This window comes from Neurospora tetraspora, assembly GCF_033439725.1.
Source record: "Neurospora tetraspora strain CBS 560.94 chromosome Unknown B0H65scaffold_5, whole genome shotgun sequence".
Lineage (NCBI taxonomy): Eukaryota > Fungi > Ascomycota > Sordariomycetes > Sordariales > Sordariaceae > Neurospora > Neurospora tetraspora.
Genome location: NW_026944387.1, coordinates 1,482,020 through 1,505,644, shown reverse-complemented (window position 1 = coordinate 1,505,644; position 23,625 = coordinate 1,482,020). Strand labels below are relative to the sequence as shown.

The 23,625-nt window shown below is 53.2% G+C and overlaps 9 protein-coding genes across 9 annotated transcripts; 6 read left to right on the top strand and 3 right to left on the bottom strand.

Annotated features, from left to right (window-relative positions):
• Nucleotides 1–1,840: 1,840 nt before the first annotated feature.
• On the top strand, nucleotides 1,841–2,667 carry B0H65DRAFT_549822 (uncharacterized protein; the record flags this gene model as incomplete). The annotated part of the gene is made up of 3 exons (XM_062829690.1): nucleotides 1,841–1,904; nucleotides 1,961–2,237; nucleotides 2,334–2,667. The coding sequence occupies 3 exons, from the start codon at nucleotides 1,841–1,843 to the stop codon at nucleotides 2,665–2,667; spliced, it is 675 nt and encodes a 224-aa protein (XP_062680420.1).
• A 132-nt stretch (nucleotides 2,668–2,799) lies between these two features.
• B0H65DRAFT_224552 (major facilitator superfamily domain-containing protein) lies at nucleotides 2,800–5,054 on the bottom strand. The gene is made up of 2 exons (XM_062822109.1): nucleotides 4,801–5,054; nucleotides 2,800–4,725 (listed from the first exon to the last, which is right to left on the bottom strand). The coding sequence occupies exons 1-2, from the start codon at nucleotides 4,901–4,903 to the stop codon at nucleotides 3,014–3,016; spliced, it is 1,815 nt and encodes a 604-aa protein (XP_062680419.1). The 5' UTR covers nucleotides 4,904–5,054; the 3' UTR covers nucleotides 2,800–3,013.
• Nucleotides 5,055–6,443: 1,389 nt separating this feature from the next.
• B0H65DRAFT_549820 (general substrate transporter) lies at nucleotides 6,444–8,471 on the top strand (the record flags this gene model as incomplete). The annotated part of the gene is made up of 5 exons (XM_062829689.1): nucleotides 6,444–6,541; nucleotides 6,709–7,032; nucleotides 7,127–7,210; nucleotides 7,282–7,840; nucleotides 7,959–8,471. The coding sequence occupies 5 exons, from the start codon at nucleotides 6,444–6,446 to the stop codon at nucleotides 8,469–8,471; spliced, it is 1,578 nt and encodes a 525-aa protein (XP_062680418.1).
• A 214-nt stretch (nucleotides 8,472–8,685) lies between these two features.
• B0H65DRAFT_549819 (Rhamnogalacturonase B, N-terminal-domain-containing protein) lies at nucleotides 8,686–10,373 on the bottom strand (the record flags this gene model as incomplete). Its single annotated transcript, XM_062829688.1, has 2 exons — nucleotides 8,686–8,715; nucleotides 8,781–10,373. The coding sequence occupies 2 exons, from the start codon at nucleotides 10,371–10,373 to the stop codon at nucleotides 8,686–8,688; spliced, it is 1,623 nt and encodes a 540-aa protein (XP_062680417.1).
• A 1,125-nt stretch (nucleotides 10,374–11,498) lies between these two features.
• B0H65DRAFT_224502 (40S ribosomal protein S28) lies at nucleotides 11,499–12,567 on the bottom strand. The gene is made up of 3 exons (XM_062822108.1): nucleotides 12,212–12,567; nucleotides 12,009–12,092; nucleotides 11,499–11,930 (listed from the first exon to the last, which is right to left on the bottom strand). The coding sequence occupies exons 1-3, from the start codon at nucleotides 12,270–12,272 to the stop codon at nucleotides 11,869–11,871; spliced, it is 207 nt and encodes a 68-aa protein (XP_062680416.1). The 5' UTR covers nucleotides 12,273–12,567; the 3' UTR covers nucleotides 11,499–11,868.
• A 340-nt stretch (nucleotides 12,568–12,907) lies between these two features.
• B0H65DRAFT_224482 (glycoside hydrolase) lies at nucleotides 12,908–15,561 on the top strand. Its single transcript, XM_062822107.1, has 9 exons — nucleotides 12,908–13,414; nucleotides 13,605–13,708; nucleotides 13,779–13,963; nucleotides 14,038–14,273; nucleotides 14,329–14,487; nucleotides 14,542–14,649; nucleotides 14,704–14,937; nucleotides 14,993–15,249; nucleotides 15,307–15,561. Exons 1-9 carry the CDS (start codon nucleotides 13,375–13,377, stop codon nucleotides 15,349–15,351), a joined length of 1,368 nt encoding a protein of 455 aa, XP_062680415.1. The 5' UTR covers nucleotides 12,908–13,374; the 3' UTR covers nucleotides 15,352–15,561.
• A 210-nt stretch (nucleotides 15,562–15,771) lies between these two features.
• B0H65DRAFT_468763 (ABC1-domain-containing protein) lies at nucleotides 15,772–18,511 on the top strand. Its single transcript, XM_062826980.1, has 2 exons — nucleotides 15,772–18,130; nucleotides 18,199–18,511. Exons 1-2 carry the CDS (start codon nucleotides 15,974–15,976, stop codon nucleotides 18,241–18,243), a joined length of 2,202 nt encoding a protein of 733 aa, XP_062680414.1. The 5' UTR covers nucleotides 15,772–15,973; the 3' UTR covers nucleotides 18,244–18,511.
• Nucleotides 18,512–18,962: 451 nt separating this feature from the next.
• B0H65DRAFT_224464 (cytochrome c/c1 heme-lyase) lies at nucleotides 18,963–20,599 on the top strand. The gene is made up of 3 exons (XM_062822106.1): nucleotides 18,963–19,337; nucleotides 19,429–20,129; nucleotides 20,210–20,599. The coding sequence occupies exons 1-3, from the start codon at nucleotides 19,242–19,244 to the stop codon at nucleotides 20,457–20,459; spliced, it is 1,047 nt and encodes a 348-aa protein (XP_062680413.1). The 5' UTR covers nucleotides 18,963–19,241; the 3' UTR covers nucleotides 20,460–20,599.
• Nucleotides 20,600–21,244: 645 nt separating this feature from the next.
• Nucleotides 21,245–23,548, top strand: B0H65DRAFT_224437 (uncharacterized protein). The gene has a single exon (XM_062822105.1). It carries the CDS (start codon nucleotides 21,471–21,473, stop codon nucleotides 23,283–23,285), a length of 1,815 nt encoding a protein of 604 aa, XP_062680412.1. The 5' UTR covers nucleotides 21,245–21,470; the 3' UTR covers nucleotides 23,286–23,548.
• The last annotated feature ends 77 nt before the right edge of the window (nucleotides 23,549–23,625 follow it).

Sequence of the window (23,625 nt, the reverse complement as noted above, 5' to 3'; positions counted from 1 at the left end):
GAAGAGTTGTCTTCACAGGCGTCTAAAAAGCAGGTGTCTTATTTGTCAACCTCCAACCTCAAGAAATGCCTGGAATTGGAGAATCCTAGGTCCTCCCGGCCCTGAAGAATTGGCGCCAATGCGGAGGAGCGTCCGCTGTTGGAGATACCCCGCCCTCGGTGTAGTCTAAAGCACGCCGTTTGGTGGGATTTTGAGCATTCCTTGGGCACGGACCAAGGCACACACTGGCTTTGGTCGTAATTTCGAGCCGGTGATCAACTTCTCCCTTCTTCACCTCGACCACTTTTGGTGATTCTCAACGCCTTTCTGACCGGAACCTTTCAATAGGGATGATCTCATGCCAGCCACAAGCTCGAGACTTATCATGTCTTTACCTCATTCTCAAAGATGCCCGCGTCTTAACGGAGTATCTCTCGTCAATATCGTCTCCGACTTGGCTTCGCTTCATCACGAGGAGAAATCTGGATGAGATTGATGACAGTCCGAACTTGAGAATTTTAAAGCCGATTTTCTCCCATATTGGCGACAGCGTGCCTTTTTTTTTTCCCCTCGGGCTTTCTACCATCGCTGAAATCGGGCGAACCTTTTCCTTCAGTGCCCGGACTGCGACAGTTCTTTACCTGACGAGTATGTCATTACTGGACACTCGACGATACCGATAGAACACTCGGGAAGACGACAAAACTTGCACCCATGTCATAATCCAGAAAGAAATATTCTCACATGAATCAACAGCTACTTGCCCTGTCCGTATCGGACTCTGTTGCTAACAAAAAGCCAGCGAAGAAAATGGATGCCACCGCATCTTTTGTCCTCTGGGGAGCTCATCACTTATACATTAGACTTGAAGCAATGCCAAAGATGGCATAAACAGCAACCCCTTGCATCGTGTCTTCACCTTTTCCTACTCGGGCTATTATCTAGACCACCTCATATATCGGAAGCTTCTTCAAGAACCACATTGATCAGCCTAAACCAGGCGAAGATCCTCATACGGCCATATCAGTCCCTCTTGTCCTGCGTCTCGTGGCTCAATTGCTTGAAAGCATTGCTCGACGCCAACCAAACGAGATTGAGGTCCTTCGTCCCGTCTCTGGCTATTTACGCCAAATTCTAAATTCATCTATATACCACGGCATATCATATATATCCCGGTGATAGCCACTTTATCCTTTCCAATCAACACCGAGACATATCCAGTTGTTGAGCAAGACGTCATCTTTTCACGCTGATGTGTTGACATTTTCTCACAGCTTTCAAGTGATGATGATCTCAAGCGGGGGCTGTGATTGTTCAGGTATTCCCAGCGGCAAGCGCCTAATGAGATAAAGACAGACATTTTACAAAGTAGTGCAAAACCCGGTCAACAAGCAGGCTATATATTTTGGCGAGCATGTTGATGTCAGTCACGTTGCAAACTTCTCAACCATTTACCTGGAACCACATGCGTCGGTCCTACCGTCTCAACCGTCTAAACTGAAGTAGCCTTCGAATCCGGATCGGCTCCTTTCTTCATATCCCGCCCGGCCTTGACGGGCTAGATGTCCGGTCACAGGTTCATGCTGGAGTAGCAGCTCCAAGCCGGGCTTGTTGTCCCGGTATCATCAGAAAACAATGGCCTTTACTTTACGGGTTTACCTTTTATGTCAACGGAAATGATCCTCCAGGCGTCCCGAACACTTGCTAACCTAGCATTGTGGTCTTGTCACTCGCCCGCTGATCTCTCAAGCTCACTATAAAACTTGTGGCCTCTGTTCCCGCGTCTCTGTTTCACACCATACTCACTGTCCTCCGCGTCTTCCCTGGCTGAACTGTACGTGAACGGACCCAAAAACACAACATGCATCTTCCACAAGTTGCAACGGGCCTAGCTGGTTTCCTGGGAGTCAGCAAGCCGGCTCTCAGTAGGATTGCTCCTCTTCAAACCCATACTTGAGACAATTCTAACATCTGCCAACAGCTCCCAGACAGTTCGAACCAGACTCCAGCGTCTACGTAGACGCCGACACAGGCCTGACCTTCGCCTCCTACACCAGCGACCGCAGCATCATCTTCCGCGTCGCGATACCCGACATCATTCCCGCCGACCTCATCTACGACACCGTTCTCCAGATCGTCGCCCCCATCGACGTCGGCTGGGCCGGCTTTGCCTGGGGAGGCCACGTGACTTACAACCCGCTTGGTATCGCCTGGGCGAAGAACGGCAAGGAGGTCGTCCTCTCTCCAAGAATGGCTTAGTACGTTTGCGCAACCCCCTTCCCCATTTCCCTTTCCATCCCACCGACGGCTCAGCTGAATGACTAACACCACGTAACCACCACCACCAAAAACAGCGGCTACTACTCCCCACCCGCCTACACCGACTCGCACTACACGGTCCTGAAAAAGGGCACGCACGTCAACGCGACGCACTTCCAGGTCACGGCCAAGTGCACCGGCTGCTCGTCCTGGGGCGACGAGTCCATCGGTATCAGCAACATTGATCCGGAGTACCAGACTACGCTGGCGTATGCGTATGGAAACATCAAGGTTGATACCCCTGCGGATGTACAGTCTATATTTGGTATTCATGATAGTCTGGGACATCCGATCTATGACTTGGCGGTGGCGAAGAATGCGGATTTTGCGAAGAAGGTTGCTGCGCTGGCTGCGGGTGAGGCGACATGAGGTTTGTCAATCTGAATCGTAAAGGGGGCTGGCTATGGCAGAAGGACTGTGGGGAAGAGGTGCGTTGCTGATGTTGGCATAGCTACCTATGGAGAGGGCTTAAAATGATCGGTATGTTGTGTTATACGAGAAGGCAATTTTGGACACCTTTCTCTTAACGCCTGAAAAGTCGAGCTACAGTTGCTTGTTGCTACAGTATCCTACACACGATCTCAAGTCATAACACTTCTAGTCATAGTCATACATCATACAAAAAGTTAGTCTATACTTAAACAAGAGTTAGAAGCGAACCAAATCCCAACCACCAACGTCCAAATGTTTTCACATAGCCCAAAACAACTCACATCTACCTCTTCTCCTCGTCCTCGCGCTCCTCATACACTCTCCCCTGAACACCTACACACCACCCCGCCGCTGCAACCGCCACAACAACCAAATAAAACCACCAAGCAGCACCCACCACCCCCTCCCTTACCCCCTTCGCATACACCACTCCTCCAACCACCGGCCCCACCACGCTTGCCAAGCTTCTCATAATATTTCCCATTTCCTGCACCCTCTCCCGCACCCCCTGCTTCGACGGCGCACTCTCCACAAGCAAGACCTCAGCACTAGGATCCGCCATCGTCTTTGCCAGCGTCTGTCCCCCTATCACCACCCCCAAAGCAATCCACCTCATAATCTCGGCGCACCCCTTTGTAGTATCCTGGTGACCCCAAGAGAACAGAGAAAGGTAGGGAGTCACCAAATACACAAAAGGAAAGACGGCCAGCGAGAGCTCAAACAAGCCCATGGTGCTGCAGAGCCGCTTCTGCCAGCGGGGGTAGACGAACCCCCGGAAAAGGAGGCCGAGAAGGCCGAAAAAGGAGAGGTACAGAGATATGATAAGGGGTGAGAGGGAAAGACCGCCGGTGAAGCGAAAGAGGATGGGCACTAGGGAGTGGGAGGAAGAGTTGGATAGGAGGGGGTTGAAAGGGGAGGAAGGGGCGGAGAGGTGGAGGGGGAGGATGAAAGTGAAGGCGGAGGTGTGGAGGGTTAGGAGGAAGGAGGAGATTAAGGGGGGGAGGGTACGGGTTGTGAGGGCGGAGAAGAGGGGAGGTTTGGGTGCGGGTTTTTCGTCGTCGTGGTTATGGGAGGGGAAAAGGGTCGAGGTGTTGTTGAGGAGGATGTATGGTCTATGGGTGAAATGCCCAGTGCCATCTTCGGCCTGGTCTTGTCTAGGCATCGCCTCCCTTAGCCATCCTGCAGCTACCGCAGCCACTATCCCAATCAACACGGCGTTCACGACCGAGGGCAACGCAAACGGGTACTCAACCATCCACTTCACTCCTTCCTCACTCCCACTCCAATTCAACACGCCTTCCGCACCACCAAACAATCCCGGCATCGTCTTCACCGGCTCAGCCAACAACCCGCCCATCGCCAACCCAATCACCACTCCCAGATTACCCACCACCGACAGCACCTGGCAAGCCTTACCCTGATACATCTTCTCCTCACCAAAAGTCTTCTCACCCGCCATCTTCCTCACCAATCCTTCATTCCCGCTCGCCAACCCGCTCACCGTCCTCCAAAACAACAAAGCCCAAAACGACCGACTGAGTCCAAACGCCAAGTTTGCAACGGCCGAGATGGCTAGGCTCCAAACGATGGGCATTTTCCCACCATGATGTCTCTCCCAGGGAAGAAGAAAGGAAACAAGTAGTTGAGCCAGCGGGAAAGCAGCCACCAACACACCGGAATAAGTTGATACGACAGCAGTGGTGGGGATGCTGGTGTAGTAAGTTACTATGTCATCATCGTTGTCCGTGGCTACCTGTAAGCTGGGAGTGCCGGATGGGGGGGAGACGGCGGAGCGGACGAGGTGGAAGAGGTAGGGGAGGAGGAGAACGTTGGATAGTGGTGAGGAGACGCGACAGAGGGAAAGGATGAGGAGTTGGCTTTTGTTGGGGAGGTCAGTCCAGGAGATGATGGATTCGGTTTCCTCGGGGGTTGGTGATAGAGGTAGGGCAGATTCGGGGTCGTGATAGTCGTGGACTTGATGTTGGGAAGGGAATGCTATGGGAGTGGTTAGTAACTGGGAGCGGAAAGGGAAGAGAATCTCTGAATGAATGGGGTAGGTAGGTGACTTACTATATGGTAGACCACGCCTGGATCTATCTCCTCCATCTTCATGACTGAAGTCCACATTGGAGAGCAGGCATGATTGTTCTGATAATGAGCGTGAGTGTGGCATTTTGGAAGAACAAATCGTCCAGCGAGTTGTCCAGCAACTTTGAGAATGAAAACAGTATAAAGCTCACAGAGCTCATCAAAGGAGGGGAACGAGGCTCATCGTGAGGTTTTGTTATATCTGGGTCGTCCCTCGCTTTCACATCTATCTGCACAAGAAGGGGGGAAGGAATAACCCACACAACACAGAAAGAAAGGAGTGTTGGAGCGTTTGTTCCTGACCTCCTGCCTCCTGTCGCCTCCAATCCAGCTTCATGACACTTGACGCCATCCGCAAGCCATCAACCAACATGTTACTTGTTTGACTCACTCAGGCACCCGCCGCCGCCCGTTTGCCGTCACGCCTCTCAATCGCTGCCCCTCAAAACCCAAAACATTTTGTGTGGACTTGGCATTGCGCCTTGGGAATGCAATCTTCCGCGAACTCACACATAAAATTTCCCGTCCCGGACATCTCCCACAAACCGTGCTGATGGGGCGAACCAGGCAAACCATTGTTTCAAGTGCCTTTTTCGGACTGAAAATCAAGTGGATGCCGTGAGCAAAAAGCTGACGAGGCGTTGGGAAGACCGGCTGAGTGGTGAAAAGCAACAAAGTATAAGCGCCACTCATGGTTGCTGCAGTTGGTTTGGAACTATTTAACCCCTTTGTTCCCGCTTCTTGAAGGTTTGCATGAAAATTTCACTTTTTTCACTCTCTTGGCAAAAGTCTGTTGGTTGGGGCAGGTTGATGGTTAGTGCTGACTGGACGTTATCGTTGCCGCCGTCACGTATCAAGTTCACAAAGCGGGACAGAAAACCATCGTGAGTTCTCTTATGATGGGTACCAACATCACTTTTCGATTCAGGAATGAAACATGAAACCAGCCACTCATCAATCAACCAAGGCCTGGACTGGACTCTTGCACACAAAAAATGCGGGGAGTTTGGAACCGAATTCCGAGCGTCGTTCAATTCAATGCGCCTCCCAAGTCTACCAAGTCCCAACTCCCAACTCCTAAAAGCTTGTCGTTGAATTGTGTCAAAACCCCCGCACCTTTCCAACGGAATTTTACAGAGGTCGTCCAAATCGGGTCAATCAGCCCTTCGTCAGCTCAACTTTCTACCAATCCCGTCGCTGTGGCGGCACACACGGTGCGTGGGATGGGTTGCAATTGATCCAGGTGACGCAACGGGGCGCAAATCCGGGGAAAGAGCTCACGGCATTGCACAGTGTCACCAGTCCCCCATTCCAGTTTTCATATTCCAGTCCCAGAACTACCTCTACACCTATGGACGGTCTCATATGAGCAAAAGCCCAAGCTGCCCAGTCTCTCTGGAAATTGAGGGATCGGGTGGGCTTGTTTCTTCATCACCACATTCAACAATCTTGTCGCGGATTGGAACCGCCATCTTCATTGTTTCAGGTTCAAGTTGCCCCTGTCTGTTTGTTTGGAAGTGAGGTACCAGTACCGCCAACCATCGAATCGGGTCTCTGCCCTGTTTCCAGACCACTTCTGCGGCACGGAAAAAAGGAGTGCATCCGGAGTGTGAATTCTTGCAACGATGAATGGAATCAAGGGCTTGGGCCTGGACTTCTCCGAAGCCTCGTGGCGCTTGCATTCCCTTTGTCTGTTGCTTGCTCTTGGCTCGTTTGTTTGGGGGTAAGACTTTTCGAGTTCCAGCTCACATCGATACACCCGAACCCAATCCATCGTAGTGTCACAGAGATCAAGTCTTTTTACCAAGTGAAGGTCACCGACATGGGGCTCGGAGAACTGGCTCTGGAGAGGAAATTCATCACCACTCACACTTACTGACACCGAGCAAGATACAACGTCGGCGTTCTCGCCTCGGTCCTCGCCCATCCCGGTTTCCGCGAGACCATCCCCGGCTATAGCCCGTATAGGCGCGGCCTCATCACGGCCATCTACTACCTCGGCACATGGCTGAGTTATGTCTTCTTCTCCCGTCCCGCAGCGGACCTGCTCGGCCGTCGCTATGCTGCCATGGTGGGCATGTCCGTGCTATGCGTCGGTCAGGCACTTCAGGCCTCCGCGTCGGGGTCGGTGGCGCTTAGTATGGTGATGATCGGTCGGGTTGTTTCTGGCTTGGGCACCGGTATTGTCTCGACGAGTGTGCCGTTGTATCAAAGGTATGTGAGAGAGGACTGTATTGTTTTGGGCCCATCCCAAGCGAGATAGGTATTCTTCATATCGGTAGGGCTGACCGGTGAACCTATCGCACAGTGAAATTGCTCCGGCCAAACAACGAGGCAAACTTGTCGTTTTGAACCATGTCGGGTTCGTAGCTGGACTTGCCTCTGGCTTCTGGTAAGTCACGCAGCCATCATCACCACTTGACGCCCAAATTTCGCGCTGAAATCATCCTGACAATGCCATAGGGTCGGCTACGCCATAACCTTCTGGAACGACTCACACGGCTACCTCAGCGGCTGGCGCCTCTCCGTCTCCCTCTCCTTCATCCCCGCCACTCTCTTCCTCCTGGGTCTCCCCTTCCTCTACGAGTCCCCGCGCTGGCTTGTCGAGCACGGCCGCGCCGACGAAGCCCTCAAAGCCCTGCAATTCTACCGCGAAGGGGCCTTCACCCCTTCACAAATCCAGGATGAACTGACCGACATCAAGCGCAACGTGTCCGCCTACCAGGCCACAAGCCTGAAGAAGTGGACCTCCCTCTTCACCAATCCCAGCTTGTTCTCCCGCCTGTGGCGAGCGGCCCTGCTGCACTTCATGGCGCAGATGTGCGGCGCCACGGCCATGAAGTACTACTTGCCGGAACTTTTCAGGGTGTTGGGCCTCAGCCCGCGCGTGTCGTTGCTGGCGGGCGGGATCGAAAGTACCCTGAAGATTGGCTGCACGGTGTTGGAAATGTTTGTTATTGATAGGGTGGGGAGGAGGGTGACGTTGGCTGTTGGGGCGGGGATTATGGCTTTTGCGTTGTTAGTGAGTTACCCGTTTCCATTTCTTTGTTGGAACAGAAATTGGGACTGGGACTCGGACTGGGACTGAGACTGAGACAAAGGAATTTGAAAAAATGGAAGCTAACGAGATCCCCGACCAGATCAACGGCGCCCTCCCCCTCGCTTACCCCAACAACACCAACCGCGTAGCTGACTACACTTGCGTCGTCTTCATCTTCATCTACTCGCTTGGCTACAGCATGGGTTTCGGCCCGGCGGCTTGGGTTTACGGGTCCGAGATCTTCCCCACTGTCGCTCGCGCGCGCGGGTTGAGCTTCGCTGCTTCTGGCGGCGCTGTGGGCTCGATTATTGTTTCTCAGCTGTGGCCTATCGGGATTGCTGAGCTTGGGTCCAAGATTTACTTCTTCTTCATGGCTGTCAACCTGGTCTGCGTACCGATCATCTTTTTGCTTTATCCTGAGACGAAGGGACGTCCGCTGGAAGATATGGAGGTGTTGTTTGGCGGGTATGAGGGTAGAACTCCGTCGACTACGTCTTTGCTTTTGGCTGATGAGAGGGACGATGAGGATGAGGATGAGGATGAGGACGAGGATGACGAGGATGAGAGGCCAGGTAGGCCGCTGCTTGGTGATGGAAGAGATGTGGCAAGGTAGGTCTTGATCTCTTCGGAGTTTGTCATGCATGTCATTCGATTATGATTTTTGAGAGGCTGGGACAAAGAACGAGTCGCAGTTGTATGTATGGATGAACAAAGCCTTTATGTACATTTGGAAGGCTATATTGTATACGAATAGGCCTACAGTTGATACATGGAAGAAGCAACATGTAGTAAGAAGACAAAAAGGCTGTTGCCACTCCGCCACAACTCTAGTAAAAGAGCTCAACAGCATCAAAGATCTAGTTCCACTGTTAGCAATCCACCTTCTCATTAATAGCCACAAACGGCAAAAAGGAATACTCACAAAATTAGGACTCAAAAACGTATCCCCACTGCTCCCCGACAGCGCACTAATAGTGATCGTATTCGTCCCACTAACCAACTTCCCCGCCGGCACCGCCACATCATAGACCTCTCCATACCCCCTATACGCGCCTCTGGTAACACCACGGCTATCAATCTTGGTAGGAGCAGCGGGAGCGGCCGCCGACCACCCGTTCACCACCGCCTGCGGGCGAGCACCGGCAAAAGACAGAGTAGTCGCAATCCTCAGCGTGGTCGCCTGGCTCGGCGCGCTGCCCAGGTTGAACTTGATAGTAACAGGATTGTTGACGCTCTTGAACACAGCCATGGGGAAGTCGCTCAGCGAGGAGCTGCCGACGGTGTAAGTCAGCGGGCCCCAGCTGGACATGCGGCTGTCGGAGGGGTGCATGCGCAAGAACTTGTCGGCGTTGCGGAACCCCGTGGGCTGGCCGTCGTACTCGCCGATCTTGAACAGGGTCGTGTGGCTGCTGTTGAAGGTGCTGGCGATGTTGGCGGTGGTGGTGGCCCCCGCGGAGACGGTGACGGTAGAGGTGGCTATCTTGAACTCGGTCTGGTAGAGCACCATGGTGTAGGTCCCCGCCTTCATCTTGGGTGAGGTGAACTGGCCGTCGGAGGCCGTCTTGACCCAGTACTGCGCGGCTGAGTTGTACCAGTGCACGACGCCCTCGAAGCCGGAGGGGATACCCGAGGCGCGGCCGGTGACGGTGCCGCGCTGGGAGTCGGGGACGTAGCCGGTCACGCCGAGCTCGCCGAACCAGGAGACGTCGACGCTCTTGCGCGTCGGGATGCCCGAGCGCGAGAAGGTCATCAGGTATGGGCCGTGCAGGCCCATGCGGTAGGCTTCGGTCTGCACGTGGCCACTGTTCATGTAGTTGTACAGGTTGGTGCTGCCGCCGGCGTTGTTGGAGTCGATGTCGCGGAAGAAAGGACCACCCGAGGAGGACTCCTGCTGGGGGGTGATAACACAGACGTGCATGAGGTCGGAGCCGCCGTAGACGCAGTGGGAGTCCTCGTCGATGAAGCGAGTGGAGGAGTAGAACTTGGAGCGGGTCTGGCCGTTGACAACGAAGACATCGGAGCCCTCGACGGTGGAGGATGATCCGCTGGTGGTGGAAACCTCACCATAGGGGTACTCGCTCGGGAGCTTGTCGGGCAAGAGGCGGGCGATGAAGCGAAGCTCGCCGATCGAGGGCTCGGCCGTGATGTATGTGGCCATGTAGATGTTGCTGTCGGCCTCCTTGACGATCATGTAGTGGGTGAGGGTCGAAGTGACGCAGGCCACCTTGATGAACTTGGCTGTTGATCCATTGATCTGGCTGACGGAGACAGTGGCCTTGCCGAGGCCGGATCCAATGTGGGTGCCCTGCTTGCTATACTGGAGTTCGGTGCCGCGGTACTTGATCGAGTTGATGTCGCAGCTGGACTTGCTCACGGAGAAAATCAAGGGGTTCGAGGAGCCGGCATCAATGACGAAGTTGTTGCCGGAGGTGGTGTACCCAAAGGCAGCAAGTGCCCCCGAGACGAAGAAGGAGACAGCCAAAAAGGCCAGATGGAAGAGATTGAGGAACCCCATGTTGCTCTCCTGTTAACTGCAGTAACAGAGATGATAGAGCTGGCACGTTCAAGGTTGCCGTGACAAGAAGGCAGAGACCGAGCACACCAGGGATGCTCGTGCCATCTTATATGAATCTGATGGCCTCGACGGGGACAAGAACTGGCACACGTATGCCGAACCATGCCTCCCGCGATCTCGGTTCTCGGAATGAAAACCGTTGTTCCCAGTCATATCGAAAGTTGTGCTGAGACTCAATTGGCGGAATAAGATTGGAGGCTAAGTTCCGATGGCCGTTGATGGCAAGCTGGCCGCGTAGCGGTAAGGTAGGCCGGTCGGATGAGGTTACATCCAGTGGCTAAACGACTGGAATTTCCGGGGAAGGCGAGTGTGTTCATGCCGCCAAGACGGTGGATTTGCGGTCGAAACCTCGAAATTGGCGGTTTCATGTCCCGAAGACCAGAATGGTAAGGTGACAGGGGACGGCCTAACCCCTTTCAATTCGGGAATACCTCTATGGAGTATGTATCTGAACAAATGCCGGCTCCTTTATCCCCGTCGCCTCATCCTCGTCTAATGCCCAAATGCCTGATGGTCCCAAGAAATGTAACCAGTTGAGGAGGGCCACCTGCACGGCAAACATGAGGTATGTGCTGGGTTCATGAACTCTCTTCTAGACTGCATGTCTTCGATTATTCGGTGCAGTAACAAGACATCATAGATAGCGTTTGGGATTCCTGTTTGGCGGTTAGCAAGAGGCTTCGAAAAAGGGGTTTAGCACCTGATATCATTGTTTAACGAAGACTAGCACAGGGATCAAACAGTCCCAGTTGGCTACTACAAGTCTCTACGACCCTACCACATTTGTCATGATGCAATATCAAAGGGGCCTCTGTCGTTGTACCCAAAAGCCCCCCGTTTGTATGCATGGCAAATAATCGTTTGGGAAACAGGAGCCCATTTTGGACACGGTAGGACGGGGGTTTTGGACTTTGGTTGCAAAGCATGGCGGACGGATTGGAGCTGACGTTGCCTGAGGGCATGGATTTGCTTGACTAGCGGGCGCGCGCAATGGCGTTGTTGCTGATCTGAGTTGGGATCTTGACTGCCACTGTTGGCGCAAGAGCAAGACCTCAAAGCCTCGAGTCTTCGAGGTAGAGAGCTGCCCGTAGAGGTCCCCAAGTCCATGCCCGACCGAAGTTGTGTTGTGTTGTGCTGGAAACCTCCGTCCTCCTAAGCCCCCAAACGGATGTCCCAAAGTGCATCACCCATTTTCCTTCACGAGAGAACACGATTGCAGCGAAATGGAGCGGTCCAGAATCAATGCAACGTCTGCGCCGAGCAGATTTTTGGGGAGGAAATAATCATGGCAATGCCGTTCTACCGAACTCCCAACCCAGAATGTTCCGTAATTCCCTGGCCGCAAGTCATGATGAAATCGTTCCTCGTCGAGACAGGCCAAAACCGAGGTAGCGCTGTAATTCTCATTCCTCCCTTTTTCGTCACATCGAACTTCTTAACGGAGACGGCGGGCCTCACGCTCGGACTCGAGAAGGACAAGGATGTCGTCCTCACGGACTGTTGGGCAGACTTGTTAGTTTTCGCTGCTCTCGCTGTGTGTGTATTTGTGTATAATCGGAATGGGCTATTCTTTACCAGGGCCCTTGACGTTACGGATGATGGAGCGGGTCTGGTCGTCCATGAACTCGACGCGGACCTGGGTAACACCACCGCGAGAGCCTGCAAAAATCCACCATGGTCAGCATTTCTGTGTCGTCGCCGGTTCTTTCGCCCGTCGCAATCGACTTTCCTCGCGGGAAAATCGACTTTGACAGCATTTCGGCGGGGATTTCGCATACCGGTACGGCCGAGGACGCGGGTGACCTTGACGAGCTTGACGGGGGCCTTAGAGGAATCCATTGTCGCGACTGATCGAGTTGATGGGTCGACGTGGGTGGGTTGTGTGTGAAGTTGCGGAAGATGCGAAATTTCACCAAAATTGACTGTGTGCGGAGCCGAAATTCGCTTGGGTTGCCGGAAAATCTACCCTCCGCCCTAATCAAGGCCTAGTCTGCCCTATCCGGATATGCTTGGGGAACCTTAACGGCCAAGACCAGGTCCTCCTCGCCTGTGCATTTTAGGCTTGTGGTCTGTGCTCGGTCCCGCTTTGCCCTGCGGTCTGGACGTCAAGTGGGGCCCAGCCTGAGCTTCCAGGTTCTCCAAGTGCAATCTCTTTGTCGACTTTCACGAACATCAGTCAGAGCCGAAGTCACGACTGTCACCCATTCCGTCGCATTGTAGCACCTTCACTTTCAACGTTCAGGCTCTTGTGTCACGGTTATATGTCATTCCCAGGCGACCCAACTTCTCGTTCAAATTTGTGTCCGTTCCCTGACTAGGTATCCATCCTTTCGCACCAAAGAACAACACCAATCGGCACTTGGCAGAGGCGGGCCAGCAACCATGCTCTACCATTGGATTCTTGGGTATCAAAGACACGATATGACACCAAAATAGAAGTTGGATGATTTACGGTAAATAAAGACATTACTTTCTTGCCATGTCAAGCATGGTGATGATTTGATCTATGACCGTTGGGTTCAACCCAATCTCCATTTCGATGTAAGGCATTGTTGGGCATTGCGATTTCTGTACCGCAGCTTCAGCTCACGACTGTGATTGATACGTGAAAGATTCTTCCTATCAATGCAGTCATCCAAGTTCATCATTCCGAATCCTCACTCAACGGCCACATCCCAGTAGGCGATCTCGCGATTCCGTATCCGATGTTGCCGACTGATCATCTTGTTTATCTTGTTCATCTCCCAAGAGCCTCATATATCTTGGCCCAAGCGGCCAACCACTAACGGCTTGGCACGTCTTGCCGGCCCTTTTCTGTTATCGCACTTCCTTGCTGCCCCCTTTCCAACCAAAACATTTAAAGGTCAGGAAGGGAACCGTTCTGGAACCAACTGAATAAGTGGTGATATCAACACATTTCCGAACTAGCCTTACTCATATCATGGTGCCATACTACAGAACGGGTTGGAGGGCCTTTATCGGTTAGTTATAGCCGTTTCTGTTCACGAGAAGCATCACTTCAGTCACTGAATACCGCCGGAACCACCGGTTGCCCCGGAAACAATCGGCCATCATGACATTGTGCTCTTGATGCAGTTGCCACTCCTACATTTCCTTCATACTCCGAGGGGAAAAAAACGACAAAGATACTAAATCGTAGTTTACCTTTAGATTCTACTCGCGATGCTATCGCGGAAATCGGTGCCGAAATCGGCATTACTGATGAGCCGGAGAAGAGGGTGAAATGCCCCAAGATGGTGTTTGCTCACTACATGGTAAAATACCTTACGCTCATTCCTGTTGAGTAGCCAAAGTTCACGGCAACCAGCTAACTTATTCTTGCAGCTAGGACTTACAGTCAATCATACTGCTAAGGACTGGGACGACGAGATTAGGGCTGCCAAGGAGTGCGGCATCGACGGATTCGCACTCAACACCGGATCTCAGGATCACTGGCTTGATGAGCAGTTGACTTTGGCGTACCAGGCGGCTGAACGGGCAGGAGGCTTCGTTCTTTTTATATCTTTCGAGTAAGTCATTCTTGTATTTCCATATTTCTTCACATATCCTGTCTAGATCAGTTGGGATTGACCAGACCTACTAGCTTTGCGTTTGAGTGGCCAGTTCAGCAGGTCGTTGACTTGATCAACCGATTCAAGTATTCGCCCGCACAATGTGTAGTCGATGGGAGACCATTTGTATCGACGTTCGAGGGCCCTCAGTGGGCGGACAACTGGCCCTTGGTCCGTCAAGCGACGGGTGATATCTTCCTCGTTCCAGACTGGGCCAGTCTTGGGCCCCATGGAGTTGGCCAGAAGCTCGACATTATTGATGGTGCCTGTAAGTTCTTTCGCAATGCACTCTCATCGCTTAGGGCTGGACTAACACATGCCAGTCTCTTGGGACGCATGGCCAAAGGGATGCAATCACAAGATGGGACCAGATGAAGATCATTTGTACTTGGAAGCCCTCCAAATCGAGAAGCCAGGCATCTTTGGGACACCGAATAACAAGCACAAGTATATGATGGGCGTCAGCCCCTACTTCTACACCAGTGAGCATTTGAACCTGCCAATGGAAGCCGGAGTGGTGCTAATTTGGTGGATAGACCTTCCCCAGTGGAACAAGAACTGGTACTGTTCTAGCGAGTCTCTCTGGTATGATCGCTGGCAACAAATTCTAGAAGTCCAGCCGGACTTTGTCGAGATCATCACTTGTTGGTTTCCCGTCTTCAACCGAGACTAGACTCGTCTTACTGACCATTCTACAGGGAATGACTATGGAGAGTCAAGCTACATCTACGATCCCCATCGCGACGACCAAGTTGTGCCAGGAGCAGATGCTTACGTCAAGGGCTACTCACACGACGCCTACCGTGCCATCCTGCCTCATTTCATCCAGGCTTACAAGGCTGGGAAGACCAAGGTTAAGCCACGGGAGCATCTTGAAGACGTAGCGATCGCATGGTATCGCAGGACACCGGCCAGTGCTGGTCACCATGGTGGTAAGTTTACATACAACCAGTACGGTCTAACCATGTCGCTAACCAACATTACCAGAAACCGTATGGGGACAAGGAGGCGACGCCTTGGCGGCACATGGCGCTAAGGACGTGATCTCCGTCGTTGCTATCACCAAGGAGGAGAACACAGTGACTGTGACGCTCGGAGACGGGCAACCGAGGGAGTTCCAAACGGTACGGGGATCTTCGTACTTCGAGATTCCATTCGACGAAAACAGCCTTGGCCCGGTGTGGTTGCAGTTGAATGGTCAGGTCACGGAAGGACCGGATATCCATTGCAACTGCGAAGACAAGGTAAGTGCCCAACAGCAACGCTTCAGTTTTCCCTCCCATACTGACAGTTATGCCTAGGTCAACTTTAATTCGGTGGTCATTCAGGTTCCTGACAGGAGGTAATCGGGGTACGACTGAGGATGCAGTTGAATAGTGGGGAAGGTTCATGAAGGGATGAACCGGGAATATAATGGCAGCGAGGATAGAGTGAGACTGGAGGTGATATAATGGTCGAACTTTGTAGACCGAGAGCCACTTTATAATACACCATTTTTTGCGGTCAGTATTACAAACATCACGACGGAAAGTGTTTGTTGACTTTGAATCTGCACGGGGTCAGGGGAATCGTGAAAGAATGACGCATGGCATCCCGTCTGTCGGGTGCCCTTTATAGTGGATCGACTACTGTACATAGTAGAGGTAGGCCCATCCAATCAACGCCCGGAACCGCTAACAAAAACTGCCCCTCAGGCGGGCGCGTTGCCGGAAAAGCCTGTCAGCTACGTCACAGGCGATCCTTCTGTCAATCCTCGGTCCAGGCCCGGCTCATCGACCAAGCAACAACTCCCGTCCAGATCCGAGAGATCATGTTACCTACAACAACAAGACCAACGAGGACCTGCGCATTCCCCGGACGTTGGGATTGCCATTGAAAAGATTCCGACACGCCTTTCTTCTACGCAAACCGACCGCTCTTCGTCTAGACAACGGCCCGGTGCCGAGTGACGCCCGCTCACCTTATCACATGCCCGCCATGCGACTGGCAGCCGTCGCCGTTGGCCGGCTCTCTTGTCGCGCGCAACCGCCGCCGTCACTTTCTACAGCAACAAGCCGGTTTTCCGGCCTCCTTTCACACCACCTATTACGAACATCGTCGAAGCAATCGATACACGCTTCTTCTTCCCCTTTTCCCACAGCAACCCGATCAATACCACGCGCCCCGCGACCACGACTATCACAGACATGGCAGAAGACCGGAGGAGAAGGGGGAAAAGGAGGAGCAGGATACGGTCGGTATTATAGACCAAGGGTAAGCCTATGGGCTAAAGCCGCCAATGGCGCACTAGCGACCGCAGCCTTCGTCTCACTCTCGGAGGAGGATAACAACGGGACGGAACAGACGTTCGAGCAGCGGATGCTTCAGGTGTCGCGGGAGGAAATTGAGAAGAAGGTCGGGGAGGACGTCACGGGGCTAAAGAGAATCGTCAAGAAGATCGTACTGTTCTTGGATCTTTACATCTGGGAGCCTCTATGGACTGGGATACGGTTCCTCGAGCTGGTCGCCATTTTCGTGCCGGTGATCATTACGGTACCAGCGATCTGGTTCGGGGAGCGCCAGCCGGATCGCGACAATGAGCGATCAGGGACGCTGTGGTGGTATGGATTCTTGGTGCAGGCTATGGAGTGGGCTGGTCCTGCTTTCATCAAGCTCGGACAATGGGCCGCTTCAAGATCGGACATCTTCCCCGACGAGATGTGCAATATCATGTCGAAACTCCACGCCGACGCCCCCGCACATTCTCTCCACGCTACGAAGCGCATCGTTGAGGAAGCCTTTGGTGGTCGCCACTTCGACGAGATCTTCGAGGAATTCGACGAGAAGCCAATGGGTGTTGGTGCCATCGCGCAGGTCTACAGGGCCAAGCTAAATCCAGACCTCCACGTGCCTGCTGATGCTGACCTCTCCAACTCGACTCACCGTTTTGCCAAAAAGGTTGGGAGCGTTTTGAAGGCTACGCCAAAACGGGTCCCATCGTCCTACGTCGCCATCAAGGTGCTACACCCCGGCGTCGAGCGGACCGTACGGCGCGATCTCCGGATCATGGGATTCTTTGCGTCCATGATCAACGCGATTCCTACCTTGGAATGGCTCTCCCTCCCAGACGAGGTCCAGCAATTCGGTGAGATGATGCAGCTACAGCTCGACCTGCGCATCGAAGCGGCCAACCTGTCCAGGTTCCGCAAGAACTTCAAAGACCGAACAACCGCCTGGTTCCCCTACCCCTACACCAAGTTCAGCACCCGCAACGTTCTCGTCGAGGAGTTCGCCCACGGCATCCCGCTAGCGGACTTCATGGCCAACGGCGGCGGCGTCTTCCAGCAAGAGATCGCTAGCGAAGGTCTCGACGCTTTCTTACGCATGCTCCTGCTCGACAACTTCGTCCACGCCGACCTGCACCCGGGCAACATCATGGTGCGCTTCTACGAGTCCGAAAAGCCCACCCTCAGCCTGCACTGGGACAAGCCCAGCGACGCCCACCCGAAAACGGCGGGTGGCAAGAAGAACGGCGACGTGACGGAGCACGTCCTCTCGCGCCTGCGCCCCTACAAGGGCAACAAGGAGCTGTGGACCGCCGAGCTGGAGAAGATCGATAAGGAAGGGTACCGCCCGCAGCTGATCTTCATCGACACCGGTCTGGTCACGGAGCTGAACGCGACCAACCGCCGCAACTTCCTCGACTTGTTCCGCGCCGTGGCCGAGTTCGACGGGTACAAGGCCGGCCATCTCATGTGCGAGCGCTGTCGCCAGCCAGATATGGTGCTCGACAAGGAGGTGTTTGCGCTCAAGATGCAGCATCTGGTGCTAGGCGTCGCGAATAAGACGCTGGCGCTGGGGAATATCAAGATTGGCGATATCTTGCAGGACGTGCTGAATATGGTGCGCCAGCATCACGTACGGCTGGAGGGTGACTATGTCAACGTGGTCATCAGCATTCTGCTGCTGGAGGGTATCGGGCGTTCTTTAGATCCTGACGTGGATCTGCTGAGCAGCTCGCTTCCTATCTTGAGACAGCTGGGTGCGCACGGTGGAAAGGATATGTTGATGGAGGGCGATGTGCATATGATGGTTGTTTGGCTGGGGTTGGAGGCCAGGCGGTTTATGCAGGCTAGTATTGAGGATGTGAGTGTACCCGATCCTGATGATTGTGATGATGGGATCACTTTGCTAACAGTTTTTGTTTTTCTCAGGTTGAACGTTGTGTCAAATATGATTTGTTGGCACCGAATGTATAATGGAGGACATGGGCATTGTAATAGCCTGACCATAGTGTTTCATAACTACTGTGGCCGGGGAGACTGGCGTACTGGAGAGAAAGAAAGGGACGGATGCATCTGGATGGAGTTTTGCCCGAGATGGATGTTTTACGGGATGGGTTGTGGTAGTCTTTTCGTCGGGATTTCTGTTTCTTTATGGTACCCATGTACTATATATTATCCTTAGTAGTGATATCCTCATCTTACCACTCATACATAACGACTTGGATATCTATTTCCATCAAACCCTGAATGACAACGGTTTGAGTCGGTACCTTTAAGATCTCGATGGAAACAACGGACGACAGCAACGTTGAGAATGGAGTCTTTAAGCTCTGTAATTCTGGCGATGTCATTGGATCAGCTGGACGTGTCAGGATGGGTCTTTGTGGATTCTCTTCAGCCCAGAGTCCTGGTTCGAGTTGTGCGATCCATGTCTCCCCTGACGGTCTGTTAGTGGGAGACCTCGAGGTCTGAATTACAAATGTGAATAGTATGGAGGAAATGGCCTTAGTCGGAGCCTCAAACTCCTGTAAAACCTATCCAAATATCAGAGTGTTTGTTTTCGCCATTTATGCTCAAAAACAATGTTTATTCGGCTAAAAATGGTTGTGCAATATGAAAGTGAAAATCACATCGAAGTCTTGAGCTAACACACAGACCGATCTGTCAATCCCGGTCGGGCGGGGCAACCATCAAAGAAACGATGGCCAGCGCGTCATGCCCGTCCGGCTTTATCCGCTCATATCGAAATTTCTCTACGCCCATATTTTCCTCTTATCTTTCATCCTCTTCTTGTTATCGAAGTTTCCATTGCTTGCTTAGACTTTTCCACCTTGTTTGATCTTGAAACGACATATCCGCGATCTTGTTTGTATATATCATCAACCACTCAAAGCAGTAGCCCGGTCTACTCTTTTCTACCCGACACTTACGAACTTTATTGCCCCTCGACGATATCCTTATAATCAGTAACAATGGGTTGGTTTTGGGCTGATGGAAACGCTTCCGCCGCTGCGCCGGCCGTCCCTCCGTCGCACAAGGATCTTGCCGCCAGCGGTGCTACTCCTCCTGTATGTTGTCTTCGCTCTCGAACCTCGCCCTCACCGGGGCTCTCCCACTGCCAGTAGAGTCTAGTCTAACCTCTTCGTCGCAACCATGTAGCCTTCCTGCCCTATGCACAACAAGACCATGGACGCCTTGAGCGCCCACAAGCCCGCAACACCAGCACCCGAACCGACTCCCGCCGCCGCCGCTCCCCCTTCCAAGTGCCCAGTCAACCACGGTGCCAAGGACACCCTCGCCGCTGCTGCTGCCGCCGTCGCGCCCAAGCAACACCAGCCTGATCATCACCAACCCGCCGCCGCCGCCTCCGAGCCCTCGTTCCTCTCCAAGCTCAACCCCCTCAACTACATGTTCTCCTCCATCTCCCAAGAGCCTGCGCCCAACCAGGCCATCGCCCTCCCAACCGAGCGCGACCCCTCCTCCATCCCCAAGGGCACCGGCGACGGCAACTGGGAGTACCCCTCTCCCCAGCAGATGTACAACGCCCTTCTGCGCAAGGGCTACACCGACACCGACATCACGGCCGTGGAGAGCATGGTGGCCGTACACAACTTTTTGAACGAGGGCGCGTGGAATGAGATTGTTGAGTGGGAGCGCCGGTTCGGCAAGGGTCTCATGCGCGGCTGGGAGATCATGAAGCGCGGCGAAGAGAACGCGCCCATGATGCTGCGCCGGCTGGAGGCGCAGGAAAACGACCCCGAGCCCCAGCCGACGCTGATTCGGTTCCAGGGCCGGCCGAAGGAGATGACGCCCAAGGCGGCGTTGTTGCAGGTTTTGGGCAGGATAAACTCCAAGTATGCGTAAGTACAGTCCTCCTTTGGGTTTTGGATGAGCTTGGAAAAAGTGGCTTTTGCTAACGATTTGACTTGACACTATCTAGCACCGAACCTCCCTTTGATCGCCACGATTGGTACGTTTCCCGCGACGACAACGGCGAGAAGAAGGAGGTCCGTTACGTGATCGACTTCTACTCTGCTCCCCCCGAGCCCACTGGCGAGCCCGTCTTCTACCTCGACGTCAGACCTGCTGTAACGGTTACCGGTGCTTGCGAGCGCTTGCTCCGGTGGGGCGGTGATGTGTGGTGGAAGGCTTCCGGCGGTGAGGTTCGGGAGCAGGAGAGAAGCAAGTAAAAGACGTGAGTCTATGGTTGAGTGAGTGGTGACAGCTCAACTTGATGGGCAATACCGAATGACTGTTGTGGAGAAGAAGAAAATGAATTGGGTGGACAGGTGTGGGTGTGGGCGTGGGCGTGTAAAGGATATGATTGTGGACAAAGGCGGTTTTGGATTTTTCTTTTTAATTATCTTTTTTAACGGCATATCATGCATATCATGGACGGCGTCTTGGGAACACGGGAGACGGGTACGTGCTTTCAAGCCGTTCTTCTCTTTTACCATCTTCAATATGGATCTATACTCCCCTCATTTTCGAATACCAACTTTGTGGTGTGTTATTTTGAAATTTGGTATGTTTTTGGCTATTATATGAGACTTTGCACATATGCGAGATCTTCTTTTCATATTTCTCAGCTCTCCGACTTTTGAAGATGTATGTTACCTGCTGGTGAGCAACATCATCTTCCATCTCCAATATCCACCACTTTACCCAACCTTGATGACCAGTTGGCAGAGAATAAGAATATCCTCGCCAACCGTACACTATCACCAGCGGCGGCAAGGGCAAAGGAAACATGGTGCCTGTTGGTCCTATCGAGCGTTATGCCTGAAAGGGAAGCCGTATGATCTTGGTTGAGTATCTGTCTCCGGTGTCCAAGTTCAAAACCCTCAGCAATGAATCCGCTATGTATTGTCACTCGTCTTCTGACGACAAGTCATGTTCGTGTTTCGCTTTCAAACGCCATGTCCGCTTGTCGCTGATATCGGCCAATCAGCATGCTCCACCAGTGCCTGCCGGGAATGCAGCTCTTCCTTTGTGTGTGGGTTGGGGTCCAGACTCTGCCCCTGTCACTGTCGCATTCCAATCCGACCCGCTGCAAAGAGCTTTCCCTCTTCGCTGCGATCAGTTTTGGCGGCTAAAATACGCTAACAAAACATCACCAAAAAGTTCAATTGGCGACTTCGACCGTCACATCACATGGCACTTTGGTAACCGCTCTGTTTCAAACGGTCACACCAACAGAAATGCCCAACCAAAACCCAGTTGCTGCAGCGACATCTGACAGCAGCAGCAGCAACAACGCCTACGTCCGGCTACACGTCTCCCCTCTAGACGCCGAACTTCTCCCCGTCGTCCTCAACTCGACCTTGCTTCCCAAGGCTCGCAACGTCTCGTTCCACACGCTCGAAACTTTCCCCGAGAGGCGCTACGGTTTCGTTGAACTCCCCAAGGAAGACGCCGAAAAAGTCCGCAAAAAGTTCAACGGCGCCGTGCTGAGAGGAGCCAAGATGAAGGTCGATCCCGCCAAACCAGACAAGAACCCTGCGCCATTGGGCGAAGAGGTAGCCCTGGCCGACGAGAAGAGCTCCAAAAAGTCCAAGAAGTCGCGCGATTCTTCTTCGTCTTCGGGGGAGAAGAAGTCGTCCAAGAAGCGCAAGCGCGACAACGCCGACGAGATCACCGGAGTCGTGCTACCCGAGGGCAGACAGGTCAAGCGAGGATGGACGTCCGCCGACGAACCCAAGAAGGAGAGGAAGGACAAGCGCGACAAGAAGGGCGATAAGAAGGATAAAAAGGACAAGAAGGACAAGAAGAAGCAGCGCGTCAAGTCGAAATACACGGACCATGACGAGTGTCTCGTCAAGACGGTGTTGCCGCCTAACAAGGTAGCCAACACGGAGGGCGTGGAGGGTATGGTCAAGAAGAAGAAGAAGGACAACAAGCGCGAGGTGGTGGTTCATGAGTTTGCCAAGACGACCAAGTTCCCGACGTTCCTCAAGGCGGCGACGACTTCTGGCTCGAAGAAGGCTCCTCCACAGTTCGACGAGGAGAAGAAGTGCTGGGTGGATGAGGATGGTAATGTGGTGGAGGAGGTCAAAGCCACGCGGAAACCGAGAACTGGCATGCTCATGCTTGATGCTGAGCCCCAGCCCGAGGAGGACTCTTCATCGTCGTCTGAGGATGAAGGGGAGACGAGGATTATCAAGTTGTATCATGAGTCCAGCAGTGAGTCTGAGGACGAAGACGACGAGGAGGAAAAGAAGGAGGACAAGAAGGAGGACGGATCAAGCAGTGAAGCCGAGGAGAAGTCAGCAGACGAGAAAGAGACCAAGAGCGCTTCTGAACCCACAAAAGAAGAAGAGTCAGCCTCCGATGCCGAATCCAGCGACAGCAGCGACGACGAGGACGCTTCTTCTCCCCCAGCAAAGAAAGAATCAACACCTCCACCAACCGAAAAGGCGGCCGCCTCTTCCAAGGCCACCTCCAGCCCCGCCAAGAACCTCTCAATCAGGATTCCTCCTCCTCCCGCAACCCCAGCCAAAACCGAGGTGCACCCCCTGGAGGCGCTCTACAAGAAGCCCAAGGACGGAGAAGCCGCGGCAGAAGCCCAGCCCACCACCGGCTTCAGCTTCTTCGGCGGCGGCAACAACGAAGATGACATCGAAGAGGAGGAAGAAGTCACTACTACCGCCGCACGCCCCGCCTCTCTCCAGGTGCCTCTGACTCCCTACACCGAAAAGGATTTCGAGTCACGCGGTCTTAGAAGCGCCGCGCCCACGCCTGATACGGCCCACCCGAGCCGGAAGTTCAAGCCGTGGGAGGATGATAATGAGGATGTCGAGGAGGAGGAGGATGAAGATGAGGATATGGTGAATGCCGCCACAGCAACGGGGGCTGCTGAGACTGGTGCTGAAGGAGAGAAGTCTACGAGTGATTTCCAGAAGTGGTTCTGGGAACACCGTGGTGATCTTAATCGGTCGTGGAAGAAGCGGAGGAAGTTGGTGGGTAAGGAGAAGAGGTATAGAGAGAATAGGGCGAGGATGGCGAGGGCTATTTGAGGTATCTATTGCCTATCTACCTTCAGTTGTTTTCAGTATCATCTCCTTATCGTGTCAGATTAGCTGATCCAGACTAGTAGGATGGATATCAAAGGTCTCGTGTTCAATACATGGTTATACAAACCTCCTACTCCGGCCGTCATCTTATATCTTTCCACATCTTTTGATACTATTTTTACCATTGTGCTTTATACTACTCTTTACATCATTATTGACCTATATGGTCCTTCCTTTCTTGATTATTGAGCCAAAACTGTGATGGCTCTATCTGACAGCAAACGATCTCCATGCGCCAAACCGTTACTCCGTCCTTTGGGTATCCGCTTAAAAGCAAGAGTAT